This window comes from Antedon bifida, chromosome 7, assembly GCF_963402885.1.
Source record: "Antedon bifida chromosome 7, ecAntBifi1.1, whole genome shotgun sequence".
Classification (NCBI taxonomy): domain Eukaryota; kingdom Metazoa; phylum Echinodermata; class Crinoidea; order Comatulida; family Antedonidae; genus Antedon; species Antedon bifida.
In genome coordinates this window covers 19,477,578-19,492,466 of record NC_136232.1, presented here as the reverse complement: position 1 = coordinate 19,492,466, position 14,889 = coordinate 19,477,578, and the positions used below count along the sequence as shown (strand labels likewise).

General features: G+C 33.5%; 2 protein-coding genes across 2 annotated transcripts; one reads left to right on the top strand and one right to left on the bottom strand.

The window, feature by feature from the left end:
* Positions 1-902: 902 nt before the first annotated feature.
* Positions 903-3,388, top strand: LOC144848394 (lactadherin-like). The gene is made up of 3 exons (XM_078705119.1): positions 903-995; positions 1,340-1,570; positions 2,237-3,388. Exons 1-3 carry the CDS (start codon positions 935-937, stop codon positions 2,482-2,484), a joined length of 540 nt encoding a protein of 179 aa, XP_078561245.1. The 5' UTR covers positions 903-934; the 3' UTR covers positions 2,485-3,388.
* Positions 3,389-5,028: 1,640 nt separating this feature from the next.
* LOC144848227 (1-aminocyclopropane-1-carboxylate synthase-like protein 1) lies at positions 5,029-11,210 on the bottom strand. The gene is made up of 12 exons (XM_078704941.1): positions 11,045-11,210; positions 10,569-10,628; positions 10,052-10,192; positions 9,372-9,438; positions 9,169-9,266; positions 8,768-8,845; positions 7,643-7,743; positions 7,116-7,257; positions 6,886-7,027; positions 6,166-6,308; positions 5,536-5,689; positions 5,029-5,328 (listed from the first exon to the last, which is right to left on the bottom strand). Exons 1-12 carry the CDS (start codon positions 11,159-11,161, stop codon positions 5,276-5,278), a joined length of 1,296 nt encoding a protein of 431 aa, XP_078561067.1. The 5' UTR covers positions 11,162-11,210; the 3' UTR covers positions 5,029-5,275.
* Positions 11,211-14,889: the final 3,679 nt, after the last annotated feature.

Below are 14,889 nucleotides of genomic sequence, written 5' to 3'. Positions count from 1 at the left end.
TAAATAGCATTAAAATAGTATAAAAACGATATGTTGTAATTGAAATACCCGTGAACTGTTCCTTTCGAAGATTCAACATTGAAATTTATATTTTGACAGAAGATATTGTTAAAATGAGTTCTGTGTATTGTTTTCATTTATGTTCTCGATGGGTAAATAAACATTGAGAGCGAAAACATACTTTTAAGTAGTAGAATTCCAATTAATTGATTCGACAACTTCATAAACCTAAGATCCATAGATTTACAGGCGAACATATTCAAGGAACTTTAGCTTGGTTCGCACTATAGATAAGGCAAGGCAAGCGAGTTAACTTATGACAAGCGACACTTCAAATAATCCATCGTTCGTGGTCAAATCACTTACGTTGCGCTTGCGTTGCGTCTTAGTGCGAACTAGCATTAATAGGGCTCTGCTGTATTGCGAAAAAAAACATCACAAGTCGTAATGGGTGTCTATAATAATACAGATGATTGTATTAATAAACATGATTGTATGCGACTTTAATTGCTACTGTTCGTATTTGTACAATTACGCAGAAAGATCAATTGCCACCGGTGATAATATGTCTAATAAAACCCATGGAATTAAAAAAATGAGTAACAGCTGAATATCCGTATACGGATCAATAGTCAATCAATGTTACAATATAGTAATAAGAATTGGTGCAATGCGAGATTCTTAACTATATAAATAAAGTTCTAAATTTCACTTACATAATAGAGAAATTGGAAGACATTGTACACTTTATTATTGAAATTACTCAATCGATATTGTCAAGCTTGACTTGTTTGTATAGGCCTAGGCTGCTTTTTATTTAGGTTGGTATAGAAATACACACATGACACTCACTAGTAACACAACTGACTTAGTTATTACATTACCAGCTTTCAAATCATTTGGCCTACCATGTAGGCTTACCTGTAGTATTACCATGAAGTTACTGATAGGCCTACCTGTTGTGTTTATATCAATATGTTTGCCCGCAATGAATGGTAAGGACACTTATTTTCTGTTAATTTAACCTTTTATAGAAGTAACAAGCTATGATATTTTCATCCGAAAAATAGCCATATTGAATTAGGATCTAAAAAGCTACCCTGCTTCAGGATCTATAATGGATTATTACAGGCTATATTATCAGTTTTTAAACACTTTTGGACGTGAAATGATTGAAGGACATTGTCTTTTACTCTCATTGCACAAAGTTATTGAAATAATTACAGATGTCACTAGGTAGATCTTAACTGACAATTGTCAGTCACTTAGATATGAGACTAAGTGTATTAAAGTATCTGAAAGTATCCATTAGTTACTTACACAATGTATTTATTTTTAGCAATATGTGAATATTATAACTGCTTAAATGGTGGCATTTGCTCTGGTTGGCCTGGAGATAAATTCTGTGACTGCCATGAAGAGTTTAACGGTGAGCTCTGCGAATTCCAGCCATGCTCAGGAGAACCTTGTCTGAATGGTGGAGATTGTCATGCTGATCACGGCGCCACATCTCCTGATTCTTATAGTTGCACTTGTTACGGAAAGTATCATGGACATGATTGTGAATATGGTAGGAAAACATGTCACAATTTGGGTATATACTGGGTGCTAAAACCTTACGTTAGTTTTCAATAAGCAGATAAGTACGACACTCGATTCGCATTGTGACGTCATTTAGGGAAATATAGGGACATTGGGACCCGGGTAAGTTGGTGATATACCCACTCTAAAGTTAGCGATAACACCATCACATTTATCTCGTATGTATCATACTACATATCCTAACCCTTAACATAACCTTACATTAAACATAGCGTATCCTAACCCTTGACATAACCTTACATGATACAGGCACCACATGTGAGACAAATGAGATGGTGTATTACCAAATATTCCTACAATATACTGTGTAAATATTGTAGCTAAGTATGTGAAGATACAGCACTGAGAATCAGGTAGCTTACTCATGTAAATAACTAAGCATGAATAGTCCCACTCCGTAGATCAAAGGGGTTATCTGTGCCTGCGACACGATCAGTTCTACCCTCCTTAACAGACACCACGCAACTCGGAGAATAGGTACATAGTACAGTACTGTTGGTATTTGTCGCAGCCAGACAGAAGATCAAATGACTGTTACGAGTTCCTATCTTGGCCGAGCCGAGCTCAGTGCCATGTTGTTAGATTGCCTTGGTGTAACCAACTCAAAACAGTAAAATGTTGCTTTATATTATAGAATCAAATGACGATGACGGGACGGAGCTAGGGATCGCAGTCATCATCGCTATCGTCACAGGTGGAGTTGTTGTCGTAATACTGCTTTTGACAGTCGTTTGTATTTGCTATCACAAACCAACTGGAAAAACAACTACAGTTGTAGCGCCAGACCCGTCATACAACATACCAGCACAGTATAATACCGAATATTGTATGACAACACACGATGATTTTATTTCCGGTACCTATCAAGAACCCTACTATTGATTGATAATTGTATTGATTGATTACTGATGTGTGTATTGGATTATCTATCTTTTTTTCGAGATGGTATTCTGATATTGATAATTTATTAATATGCAGATCCAAAAGCACGTCTACACCATACTTTATACTGATATAAAACATGCAAAATGAAGAGTAATTAGCGCCTTCAAAATACTATTACGGTTGGCTTGCAATTGACATTCCTGATATTTATTATTATAGAAGCCAGATGGAAATATTTGAACATATATAAATACTGTAATAACAAATAATTACAGTATTTATAACTAAATAGTAGTTCACATAGTTGTTCATTTACTTTTAAACTTCTTAACTTGAAAGCTTTTAATTTCTTGAAAGGAAAACGAATCTAGTACACAATTTTGCATTTACTAGTGTAACTTCAGGGTTTTGACAAATATGAATAAGAACCATCTGACATTTGGTCAGTTAAAGCAATACATTATAAAACGCGAATGCAATCAATAATTACCAGTATGCATGTCTCTGTCTTTCGAAAGTAATTTCAGTTTGTATAAAAACTCTCTTATGCATTTAATAGTGACATAACATAACTGGTGAAGTAAGTGACAATTATTTAAAATGCTTGTAGGCCTAGTCTAGGTTTTAGACCGTATTTTGAATTAATATTAGCAATAGCAATTTTGGCACATATGGCGTTTCATACGTATAATACTTGAGCGCACGTATTTTCCAGACAAAAATCGAAACGCCGACGGGTGAACTAACGTAAAAAAGACAATACTTTGGGAAAGTCTAGATACCCCTGGTAAAAGACACTTTATTGGGTCCTGAAGTTTTCCATAATTATGGTGGTGGTTCTACTGTTGTGAATAGGCTACTACGATAACAGATAAAAATCTTTGCTAAATAAGCGGAAATTCCCCCCACCCCAAAAAAACATAATTGTAATTGCAGGGAGTTATTCCTATTATATATGTAATGGCAATACGCAGTCAATAGTGTTATATCATTATCACAGTTACTAGATTAGGATTAGAACACTACAAAATTGTACATTCTGAAATGTGTTTCTTGTAAATACATATCAAAAGATGAAATATGCATGGACTTTCTAAATGGATTTACGTTCAGGTTTCAATTGTCGGAGATTAATCTAAAAGTGCCCACTCGATCGACAACAATCTATGTTCTCAAAGTAGGCCTATTCAAGAGATTTTATACACAATCATGCCTGCCTGCCGAAAACACCCAGTTTCAGAATCTTTCTGAAAACACATGCCAATGCCTATAATTTAATAAGACGGACGGGAACATGGTAGATGTTGATGAAATGGAACATTGTTTGTGAAAATATTAAACGATGTTATTTTGACGTGCGATTATCTTAAGTTTTATGATAAACAAGTACATTGCTGTTAAAAAGTAGGCCTACTAATAATACAGTACATCTATTCAAGGGGCACCTAATTAAAGGGGAATTTGGGCAAAAGATTTCCCCATAATAGAGGTTTTTCTATAAATATACGGTTGAATGGGAAGGAATAATGAACTGAGAAACATAGTTGGCTATATACACCCGTTTGCGTTCTTTAACAATGGTACGTTTTATTTAAAGAAAAACAAAAATTTGTTGTAGTACCGGTATACTGTAGACTATTAGTTCTGTCATAACAGTCGCTTATTTTTTAATCGACACAGCAGTTATTAATTTGCGATATATTGAGTTTTGCCTTTAAACAAAATCATCTCTTTTGTCATTATTCTAGTATTTCCGTTCGTCTTCATCATCGTAATTATTCCCTTCTTCTGCTTCCTTCTGATCCGTCGTCGTCATTTATTCCGTCATTACGTTCCTGACCGTCTCTCTTCTGCCGCTGCTCACTCTCCATTCCATTCCTCATCTGTCGTTAATCTCTGTCCGTCTGTCGTTATGTTCCATGCTCTTCTGCTGCCCTCTACATCTTCACCTTTAGGTCCGTCGTTATATCCCCGTCTGTCACCAACGTCTCCACATCCTTCTTTGTCGTCTTCTTCATCGTCGTATCCATCATCATCCCTGCCATATCTGTTCCCTTCTACTCTGCTGCCTCACTGCCCCTTCCTCTTCTGTCGTTATATCTCTGTCCGTCGTTATCATATTCCTTTCTTCTTCTGCTGCCCTCTTTCCCCCTCCATCACCTCTATATTCCCGTCTGCCATCAACATCTCCACATATCCTTTGTTGCCGTCATCTTCATCACTTGCATCAATTAAGCTGATTTTCCAACCACAAATTTATTCGGGCGAACAGTTTTCACAAAATGTGTATGTGTATTTATATTTTCATCTACTTTTAGTGACGTGAACAACTGCACAGCAAATCAGAACTCAGGAATGTTAGATTCGCGCGAATGTATTCGCCTAGTGGAAAGCAGACTTGCATCCCTATACATTCCTTTCTACTCTGCTGCCCTCTCTTCGCCCCTTTCTACTCTGCTGCCCTTTCTCCGCCTCTCACTTCCCTTGATCACTTAAACAACTACAGTAGTATGAATGTTTTCTTTGTGATATATTTAATAATATACATTTATTTTATTCCAATTTTGATAACTTAAAAAATTAAAATATAAAAATTCACTAATATATAAAAAACTCTTACCCTAATCCATTATTCATAATTCCTGATTATATTAATATAAACATTTTTAAAAGTGAGAGTTCAGTGATAAATTTAATAAATCTAATGGTATATATTACACTTGGGTTATCTACTGATCTTTAAAAGGACTTCAGCACACCTGATCTTTCGCTTAAACAGAACATAATTCTAATTCTTGTTGGTCACTATTTCCTTGCATACTTGGCTTATACGCTCCATGCCTAAAACGAAAAAAAAATTGATACAATTTAAAAAGTTTTCTAGATTTAACCATTTTCAGTGTTTCCTGAAAATGATCAAACAATTGTCAACAGATAGGTTTACTGTACACTGTGCAAGTCACATATGTAAAAACTTGGCAAGAAAATAACAAGTTTAAATTCTGGCGAAATACCATGTTTCTTTTTTAAATAATAAAAAAGTTTTACCAATTTTCAGTTGGTCAATTGGAACAGAAAATACAATCCGAAACCAGCCTGGTTCATCTGATAGAAATGCTTTACTGGGTGATAGATGTACCCCAGCATCAAGTAACTTGTTCCAAAGGTCAATCTCCGAGTTAAATGACTGGTCTTTTAGAAACTAAATAAAAGAGGCACAACTAATATTATTATATCTTCATACTAGAGTTCTCCTGTTGGAAACCTGAAGTTTTAACTATTATTATAATCTGAGACACCAATGAGAAGGGTTGACGATCAAAAGAACCGACATTCGATTCCAATCTCTTAGATTGTTGTCTCAGATATAATCAAGATGCCCGAAAATGGACTTAACCGATTTTATTGTCCAAAAATAGTCAACATAAATTATTTATTTTAATTAACTAACCATGAAGGAAAACAATTAAAATAGTTAATAATTGAAAGGAAAAAAGCAGAATTTAAATGTTATTAATTATGTGTAAAAAGTATTCCAAAGTTAAACTGCTAAAGAAATGTCACCAGTCTGTCTGTCAGTCCGTATAGATGACACAGTATCGTTTTAAGTTATCTGATTGATATTAATTGTATTTTCTGAATAACTGGGATTTCTTTGCTGTTATGAGACAGTTTTACCTTTCTGAAATCAGCATACAAAAAGAGTCCGCAAGTTGCTTCAAGAAACGGAATGCCTGCCAATGTAAGTTTACTTGAAACAAACTCATAACATTCCCTTAAACGTTTTTGATTGGTTTCCATGTATACATTGTCTATCCAGTCTGCAATAAATGAAATGGGAATTGTTGTGTCTTGGTGAACCCGGCCTAATTACAATATGTAAAGTAACAATACCCAATCTACTAGTCTAGACTTGTTAGAATTGTTACTGTAAATTTATGTTACAGTAAAACCACTAGGACGCAATGCAAGTACAACGCAACAATGGAATTGACCAATGGCGACAGTAAGGATAATCCATCGTTTGTGATTGGTCAAGTTACTTACATTGTGCTTGTGTCCTTGTGGAAACCAAGCTTAATAGGGGTGTCCCAAAGGAGTGGTTTTACTGTAATTTTGTTCACATTAGAACTCCTATTAAGAGGACATCGCCGGGACCCAACAAATTAAACCATAATAGGGGTTGGATGTAGTGTTAAAACACATTTTCCTTTCATTCATTTCTTAGCACAGTGTCACCAATAGTGATGTCTAATGAAAAAGATGGGTTACTGTATTAATTTAAACATTTTAATCAAATCTAGCTATGTTTTGTGTTTATTTACATGCAGACCACAGGAAGGACGCATACCATACATAAAATAACATGTCTAGGAAACTTAAGTTCTGTTCACACACCTTTATCTTTGAGCATATTAGCTAAAACAACATGCATATTAGCAGAAAATCTGGTAAAGCGACATTGGTCCTGTATAACGGTCTTCACTTCGCTTCCAAATCCATAGTATAAACCAACTCGAAAACCGGACATTGCAAAATCCTGTAGGTATGAATATAAAACGGTATTAACATTCAAGATCAGTGGAAATCTCTCCCTCTACTGCCAACACCTACTGTTAATACTTTACCTTACTAAAGCCCCAGATAAAATGTGTTCTTTCAGGGTCTGGTATATCTTCTGGTTTGAACTGAAGGATGCTGGTGGTTTGGACACCTTCAACAAAACCACCAGTCAGGTAAATCTCATCAAATATGATATGTAATGAATGCCTGTCGAAGAAATGTGATATTTATTTATAGAAAAACCATAGGCTCATAATGAAGTCTCCTGATATTTTGTGTCATCTCTCGATAAAATGGAATTTCCTCCTCATATTTTTTGATAAACAAAAAAATATCAAGACATTACTCTAGATAAAGGAAAAAAAAAATTCTAAATATCGGTCCGCAAGATGTTTATAATTCATGTATTGTTTAACAAGTGAAATAATGAGTTGGCATTATAGTTTCTGCCTTTGGCATGTCTGACATACCCATTTTCACTATTAGAAATAAAGCACCCTCTATAGTTTGATGTATTTTTCAAAATATTATAGCACCCTCTATAGTTTGGACATGATTTCATTTTTCCAAGTTGGCATGTTTTTTTACATACTTGTAACAAAACTGAAGACAGTCCTTGATCATTTCTCTTGAGTATATTTCCCCTAGGGGGTTGTGTGGATTCATTAGAAACAAACCACGAATTTTCAGCCCCTGAATAGAAAAGAGAAAGTTTAGTTTAAATTTGGATTATATGTCACCTATCATTTACCACTCAATTGAAAATTATTCATTACAACATAATGTATTTTCTAACTATCCCAACCTCTTCCCAATGTCTTTTTCGATCTCTTTAACAAACGTCTTTTTCAGTCTCTTTTACAAATGTCTTTTTCGACCTCTTTCACAAATGTCTTTTCTGACGTCTTTCACATTTGTCTCTTTCAACCTCTTCCCAATGTCTTTTTTGACCTCTTTCACAAATGTCTCTTTCAACCTCTTTTACAAATGTCTTTTTCGACCTCTTCACAAATGTATTTTTCGACCTCTTTCACATTTGTCTTTTTCGACCTCTTTCACAAATGTCTCTTTCGACCTCTTTTACAAATGTCTCTTTGGACCTCTTTCACAATGTTTCTTTGGACCTCTTTCACAAATGTCTTTTTCGACCTCTTTCACAAATGTCTTTTTCGACCTCTTTCACATTTGTCTTTTTCGACCTCTTTCACATTTGTCTTTTTCAACCTCTTTACATTTGTCTTTTTCGACCTCTTTCACATTTGTCTTTTTTGACCTCTTTCACAAATGTCTTTTTCAACCTCTTTTACAAATGTCTCTTTCGACTTCTTTCACAAATGTCTCTTTCAACCTCTTTTACAAATGTCTCTTTCGACTTCTTTCACAAATGTTTCTTTCGACCTCTTTCACAAATGTCTTTTTCGACCTTTTTAACAAATGTCTTTTTCGACCTCTTTCACAAATGTCTCCTTCTACCTCTTTCACAAATGTCTTTTTCGACCTCTTTCACAAATGTCTCATTCGACCTCTTTCACAATTGTTTCTTTCGACCTCTTTCACAAATGTCTTTTTCGACCTTTTTAACAAATGTCTTTTTCGACCTCTTTCACAAATGTCTTTTTCAACCTCTTCACAAATGTCTCTTTGGACTTCTTTCACAAATGTCTTCTTATGAGTGATGGTAGTTCAAACAGCCCTTTGACTTATAAAATTGTCCAACCTTTTTATTTGCTTCTTCAAGGCCTTTATCAAGTTTATCAATTGTTAACTGGAAACTCCTTGTTTCATTTTCACTTTTCTGGAAAGAAAAAATGTATCATATATAATTAGTATGAGCATGGCAATCTAACAGGATGCTCCGAAGATCTAAGGGTTTCTGTATCAGTTCCAAACCCCTCCCTACATAGTAGTACTGTACTGTTGGTATTTGTCAAAAGACTGCTAGGAGTTCCTATCTTGGCAAAGTTCCTGTTGTTAATATTAGATTGCCTTGGTATGATCACAATAAAAATAAGTTGTCAATAAAATACCCCTGCCCCTGCGGAGATTGAGGTTCTTATTTGTGTGAACCACTATAGGAAACTGTTGATTCAATCATTTTAAAATATATTATTCACAGACCTCAGAATACAGATGAACTGGATGGACGTTGACATTCGCTCGTCGCATGAAATCCTGCCAAGCTCCTCCGTAATACGGGCTTGGTGTAATGAATGCATCTTAAAAAGCAAAATCACATTATAATTATACTTTTATTCTTTAAAATCATGATTGCTTTGTTTGCATGATTTATTGAATACATTTTGTAAAAACACATATCTTACCTCCCGAATTGCAAAGAGCAAAGGCAACAGCCTCTAGTACTGTACCACATCCGTTTATCACAACCACCTAAAAAAAAGAAAAAAACAGGGTTTACATGCTTCTAAAAAATATTATTTAATACAGCAGTCACCCTTATTAAAGGGAAACTTTCTCGTAAAATGAACAATGGTAAATATATGTTTTAACTCTACAGCAGCCAACCCCTAAGCAGGGGACATTAAGACCCACATTGTTGGATCCTAAAGAGTATACTACTGTATTGTTACTAATTCTAATTTATATAGCAGGATTCAGAGTGGGCACACATTCACATATAATGAGTTGCCAAGTTTTAATATCCTCTTAATATAATATTTTATTGATCAATAAATTCACAAGATTTAAAACAACAGGAAGATATTAATTAACCTGGTAGTTTACATAAACTTTATATAAAAACATAAGTGATTAGAATAGTGGCGTATGGATGGGACTAAGTCCCCTGATTTAGCACTCAAATGGGGTAGTTGCATTGGGGCTGCTAAGCCTCTGGAGCCCTTAAGCTCTGGGGCCCCTGGGTTTAGCACTCCTAAGGAGCCCTCAAACGGTGGGTAGTGCCATTGGACTGCACATGCTCTAGGGCCCTTAAGCTCTGGGTCCCCTGGTCAGTGAGCGCTTATATCGCTGCATTGTATAGTACCTTGTCAGGATCCACTGGTGTAGCAGCATTAGCTTTATCTGTCAGAAATTCAGCGATTGCCTGCCGGAATTCAAGAAGGCCAGCGTCAGGATAATAGTAAAACAAGTCATCTCTCCAAACCATCAGGTCCGGCTGACTGAGCTATTAAAACAAAACATGATATGATGGTATTCAAATAAACCACAATTTATTTGGGTAAAATTCTGCACACTTTAAAAGTGTGTTACCTAGATTCCTGGTGTATGGCATTTATCTATATTGTATTGTATTAAATGCAAAATTATAAGTAATATTTCTGGAAGCCATTAAATTAATAATCTTTGTTTCAGATGGGAATATAAAAAGAAGCTGATACTAACTATTAACATAACTCATTATAAACGGACACATATTATTTTAGCATAAGTGGTACTCATTTTAAATTTTATTTCTATGACCTATTTTACATAGTCTACCCCTTTCAACCTCAATATTATAGAGCTTTATCGACAGAAACCTATTATAAATGAATACCAACCCTTTTTGTAAGAACATCGCACATCAATTTATTTTGAGCTGGTCCAAGATTTATACAACCCTAAAATAAGAAATAAATCATTAATGTCGTCACTCTCTAAACTACTCAAGAAAATCTATCTATGCTAATTAACATGCACGGAATTTATGGGAAATTATTTAAATATACTAGTTTATTATTGCACACAAGGCGTTCCATACAAATGACTTTCATTGCTGCTTTAATATTTATAGTTAGCCCATAAAAATCCAGAAATCCTTCAGCAAGCTGGCTAATTTAAATACTTAATCTCACACAGTACCAGGCTTAAGCAGTATTACAATTTTAGTACTCTGCGATCTCTGCCTAGGCCTACTAGACTACACATCAAGGCTAGCGGATGGCCCGCCTGGCCCTGGCTGGATGATAGGCTTAATTATTAGGCCTAGGCTAGTTAGTAGGCAAGCTAGGGCTAAATGAATTTGACTGTGTCATACCGTTGGGTTCTTTTCTCGATGATAAGAATTTTCTCTTGCTTTGACACTACCTTTCTTAACCAAGTCTTCCGATACAACGGTGTTAATATGTTTCCCCCTTTCTGATAAAACAGACATTTTAACTTCGAAATCTGGACACGTTGAACTTTTGTTTGTTATGTTTTCACTGAACCGAAACAAAAGTGATTCTGATTCATACGCCCTCTATTAAAAATAACTTTTTTTCAATGGCCAACCTATTAATTTAAGCTTATTGCTTTTTTTAAAGAGTTTGTTTGAGTATAATAACTAAAGTCACATTACTTGTAAAAATATTGAAGAAAAAAACTACTGCTAATCAGCATCCAGGCGATCAGTATCCCAAAAATGAGAAATTTAGTCAAATAGAGTAAAATATCCTTAAAAATGTGAGAAACACAATTTATTTTAAAAGCCAAGCAAAGATTTTAAAATTGTATATAAATTAACTTATATGGAAATATAAAATATATTATTTAAATGGTGAAAACACCATTAAATTTCAATTAAAAAGTGAATAAACAATGAAGAATATACAAAATATTATTAGCATAAAGCTCTGAGTCTACACTATCAAACTAGTTTGACAAAAAAAGTGTGATGTGCCCAAATACGGTAATGATATTCCCAAATATTGTAGTGATATGACATCATGTCTTATGGACACATCACATATTTTTGTCACAAGGTATGACATTGTAACAGAAACATGTGACGCCATAACGATAATTACGATAAAGAATAACGTATAGGTGTAACCTGACAAAGTCATATTTGGTAATAAAATGAGTTGCCTTATAGTATTTTGCAAAATGCTATATTCTTTCAAATAGCATGCCTCATCAGGCACCTCTGTCCATAGTTTTAACCATAAAATCTAAGAAAAAATTATTATTATTATAATTATTCATTTTTTAGACGCGCGCCTAGATGCTGTGCATCATTATGACGTCAGCGCTAAAATAAGCCCCAACCGTACGCACACGTCACTTGCGCAGTGTTTTTACCGCGTATGATGGTTTCCAAGAGCTGTGAATATAGTGGGGTTCCATTGGTTAGTTCCGTGCGTACAATAGAACGTCGCACCTATTGTTACGTCATCAAATATTCGAATATAACTATAACGAACATTCCAAATTTGAAGTGAGAATTATAATTCTTTCAATCGGTGAACAGTGATTTTAAATTGCTCTTCATTAAAACGAAATAAAACGCTTTTACTGTACAAATTCAGTTTGAAAATAAGATACATCTATTTCCTATTACATTTGCTACATTTACATCGACTGCTATGGCAAAGTTGATATTTAAAAGAAGATTTAATGCTTCTTTGGAGGAAGCCCGGAATACGGTGAGATCAAATGAGTATCCCGGCGCTAAGTACGCTAGGTTCCTCCAAGTGAGGAATAAAAGGGCAAGAAACAGGGGGTGTCCCTATGTCAGAAAGAATGCTATTGCTAAGTCAACTTGTAAGTTACAAGAATTAGATACACTAATGAAATCAGAAAATAAATCAGATAATACTATCAATAATCGTTATCATTTAAATCATGACTTGATCACTCCAAAGCCTATACTTAGTAGTAGTACTGTGCCTAGCCTAGTGCCTAGTGAAGAAGAAATATTATCTCCAAACATAAACTTAGTTACACCTATCATAATAAGTAGGCCTTGTAGTAGTAGCAGTAGTAGTGGCACTATGCCTGGTACTAGCAGTAGTAGGCCTAGCTGTGGTAGTAGTAGCCGCAGCAGTAGGCCTAGTAGTGGCATCAAGTCAAGTAGTTGTAGTAGTGACAGTGATATTATGCCTAGTAGTAGCAACAGTTGTAGTAGCATAGGAGAACATTCTAGTAGTAATAGTAGCACTGTTGTAGTAGTAGGCAATGGTGATGTTTTGTTTCATTTCCCAGGTAGTGATAACAATTCTAAGGATAATATTTCTAATGAAAACTATGAGCTTGAATCTAATAAAGAATATTTTAATTCATTAATTGATCGTGAAAAAATATCTGAAAATCCATGGGCACAATTTGAATCACAATCAGTCAAAGATCATATGGTAGATTTTTTATGTAATATTCGATCTGAACTCATTCGTTATGAATACATAATTGATTATGATATAGTTCATCGCAGCCTTACAATTATAGAAAATGTACTAAACTGTGATAATACAGCATTTAAACTTCGTGATCTGGAGGAATTGGCAATTGCATCATTTTGCCTTGCATTGAAATGTGCTGAACGATTCCAATCTAAACACATAATTCCTTATGCATGTGATCGCCTCCAGAATCTTGGCTTCTTTAATCCTAAAAAAATAGCACAAATAGAATTCAAAATATTACAGATAGTAAAATTTAATATCAATAGTGTCACGTGTCTTGATTTCGTTCATATTTATTGTGATATTGCTATCAGCAAAACTACAACCAACAATAACAAACGAAGAATAGAAAGAGTTAGACACGAATCTGTAGAATATTTGATTACGAATAAAATATCTCTAACATCAGTAAAACCATCCGCATTAGCATACTTAGTAATTAACGCCATTATAGAGAAACTGAAAATAAGTAGAGAGTTATTCTTTTAGGAGAATATTGAAGATAGATGTTAAACAATTTAACATAAGTTAAGACAGCATAATATACGTTAAGACAAAATAAGGTACTGTTAAATATACATAAAGTAGAATATAGTTTGTTAAGGCAAATTAATTGAGAAAAAATACAAATTTATAAAATGTGCTATATAAAAAAAACAAACATACCGATAAAATATATTTTTGTAAATGTAGAAATCAGAATTTATAATACAAAATTGCGTTTAAATTAAAAATAAATCAATAATAATAAATCAATAAAATCAAGTAAATATAAGTTAAAATGAACAAGACAAAATAGTATTATTGTAGATAAAAATACAGTTTTTTAAGGATGAAAAATGATAATAATAATAATCCGGTTATAATGAAGAATGTTGCAATAATAAGATTGAAATAAGGTAGTTCTTAAAATAATCTTCCTTTAGTTCAGTTGGTAAAGTTATTAGGCAATACAAAATATAATTTAAAAAAAAACAAAAAAGATATAATATTGTAATATAGATAAGATGTATAATAATAAGGTAATTGTTAAAATAGAGTAATCTTTAGTTTATAAGTTAATGTAAGTTTATTTAGTATAGGCAATACAAATATAAAAAAAGATTATTATTATTATTATTATTATTATCATTGTAATATTAAAAATAAGTAATTTTAAAAATAAACCTACTTTGGTTATAGGGTATATAAGATTTAGTAGTTAGTAAGGAATTAAAAAAAAACAATAAAAAAAAAACAAACAAAAAAACAAAAAATTAAAAAACATCCCAGTCTGAAGTCGGAGATGCTACCTAATCAGTTGGTAAAGTTATTAGACAATACAAATATAATTTTAAAAAAAACCAAAAAAGTTATAATATTGTAATAGCCTATAGATAAGATGTATTAATAATAAGGTAATTGTTAAAATGGAGTAACTTTTCGTTTATAAGTTAATGTAAGTTTATTTAGTAGGCAATACAAATATAAAAATAGATTATTATTATTATTATTATTATTGTAATATTAAAAATAAGTAATTTTAAAAATAAACTTACTTTGGTTATAGGGTATATAAGATTTAGTAGTTAGTAAGGAAAAAAAAAGACAAAAACAAAAAAAAACAACAAAAAAAACATCCCAGTCTGAAGTCGGAGATGCTACCTCATCGTGGTAGACTGGTGTCAACATCATTGGTAAACACAAATGGTACCAATGATGGCTAACAGCATCACGCATC

Excerpts from the sequence above, each read along its gene's own strand:
- LOC144848394 (XM_078705119.1), top strand. The coding sequence starts at position 935 with ATGAAGTTACTGATAGGCCTACCTGTTGTGTTTATATCAATATGTTTG. Across the intron at positions 996-1,339 it reads ATGTTTGCCCGCAATGAATG|CAATATGTGAATATTATAAC; the intron begins GTAAGGACACTT and ends ATTTATTTTTAG. Across the intron at positions 1,571-2,236 it reads TGGACATGATTGTGAATATG|AATCAAATGACGATGACGGG; the intron begins GTAGGAAAACAT and ends TTTATATTATAG.
- LOC144848227 (XM_078704941.1), bottom strand. The coding sequence starts at position 11,161 with ATGTCTGTTTTATCAGAAAGGGGGAAACATATTAACACCGTTGTATCG. Across the intron at positions 7,744-8,767 it reads TTGAAGAAGCAAATAAAAAG|GGGCTGAAAATTCGTGGTTT; the intron begins GTTGGACAATTT and ends TTTTCTATTCAG. Across the intron at positions 5,329-5,535 it reads AATTGACCAACTGAAAATTG|GCATGGAGCGTATAAGCCAA; the intron begins GTAAAACTTTTT and ends TTTTCGTTTTAG.